This window comes from Batrachochytrium dendrobatidis (assembly GCF_000203795.2).
Source record: "Batrachochytrium dendrobatidis JAM81 unplaced genomic scaffold BATDEscaffold_42, whole genome shotgun sequence".
NCBI classification, from domain to species: Eukaryota; Fungi; Chytridiomycota; class Chytridiomycetes; order Rhizophydiales; genus Batrachochytrium; species Batrachochytrium dendrobatidis.
In genome coordinates this window covers 1,103-2,167 of record NW_006281131.1, presented here as the reverse complement: position 1 = coordinate 2,167, position 1,065 = coordinate 1,103, and the positions used below count along the sequence as shown (strand labels likewise).

At 40.8% G+C, this 1,065-nt stretch overlaps 1 protein-coding gene across 1 annotated transcript in view; it reads right to left on the bottom strand.

Annotated features, from left to right (window-relative positions):
- Positions 1-1,065, bottom strand: part of BATDEDRAFT_28802 (uncharacterized protein) — a gene marked incomplete at both ends in the record, with an annotated part of 1,955 nt that overhangs the window by 337 nt on the left and 553 nt on the right. Inside the window, one exon of the mRNA XM_006683188.1 lies at positions 19-992. Coding sequence (XP_006683251.1) covers positions 19-992 — 974 coding nt within the window. The remainder of the gene's footprint in view (positions 1-18; positions 993-1,065) is intronic.

Genomic DNA, 1,065 nt, shown 5'->3' with positions numbered 1-1,065 from the left:
TTGGGATAAACTACACACCGACCATTTGGTAATTCAAGCGATCCTATATACTGATTGCGTGGTGATTCTTGATCAATGTCACACACATCTTTCCAATACATATCAGATGCTCCTTGATAATCAAAACAATAAACAGCCTCGCGGTAATCGAGTTTGGGTGTGGTGATATTTTCCACGTCATAGTAATACAGTCCAGTTGCAACAATCGATTCGTTAGCTGAACCTTCATTGTGCCAGTTTCCCTCGTTGTATTTAGGTTTGGATGGTGTCAGTTGAATGTTGGTGAGTTTGACAATGACTTGTAGATTACGACCACGCAGTGACACTGGCTTTGCTGATTCATATTTGGATTTGAAATGTTTCGGAAGTATTGGTACATACACGGGACGAATGACTTGAGTGTCTGACTCCATACCACCACGATCTGACTGACTTGGTGGCTCATATCCATCTGTGCCATTGCAAATATCAATATACTTGAACACTGGATCCATCGTTCTGAACAGACTTTCAAACATTGGGACAAAACATTTGAATATTTTGGCAATGCATTTGTACATGTCTCGATGCCATATCGGATTCAGATTGTTGATGTATGAGTTGATGGCCACACTGCCATCCTGTTCGACACGGAATTCACTCGGAAGACATTGAGACTTGCATGATATAAACTCGGAATCACCTTCAATGATGGGCACATTTGAAACAAGTTGAGTCGATAACAGTATATCGCATGGTACCATTGTGGTGTATTTGAGTCGTATACTCAGTGGTGCAATCATCGTTTGTCCATATACAACACTGTACATTGATGCATCAATCAGATTGTGCACCATTTGACCAGTGTTGTGATTTGATCCATGTTCAATATCCGATACATTTGTCATCAATCGCGTATGTACATTGTCAGGTATGCCATTGTCCAGTATATACGTCAGTTCAACAGGTCCTGGGACAATTGTGCCAAATCCATCACTGCCATTACAAACAAGCTGTTTGACAAAAACCCCGAGTTGTTCCAATGCAAGATTAAATGTTGATGGCAATATATTCCGATCGAGTGAG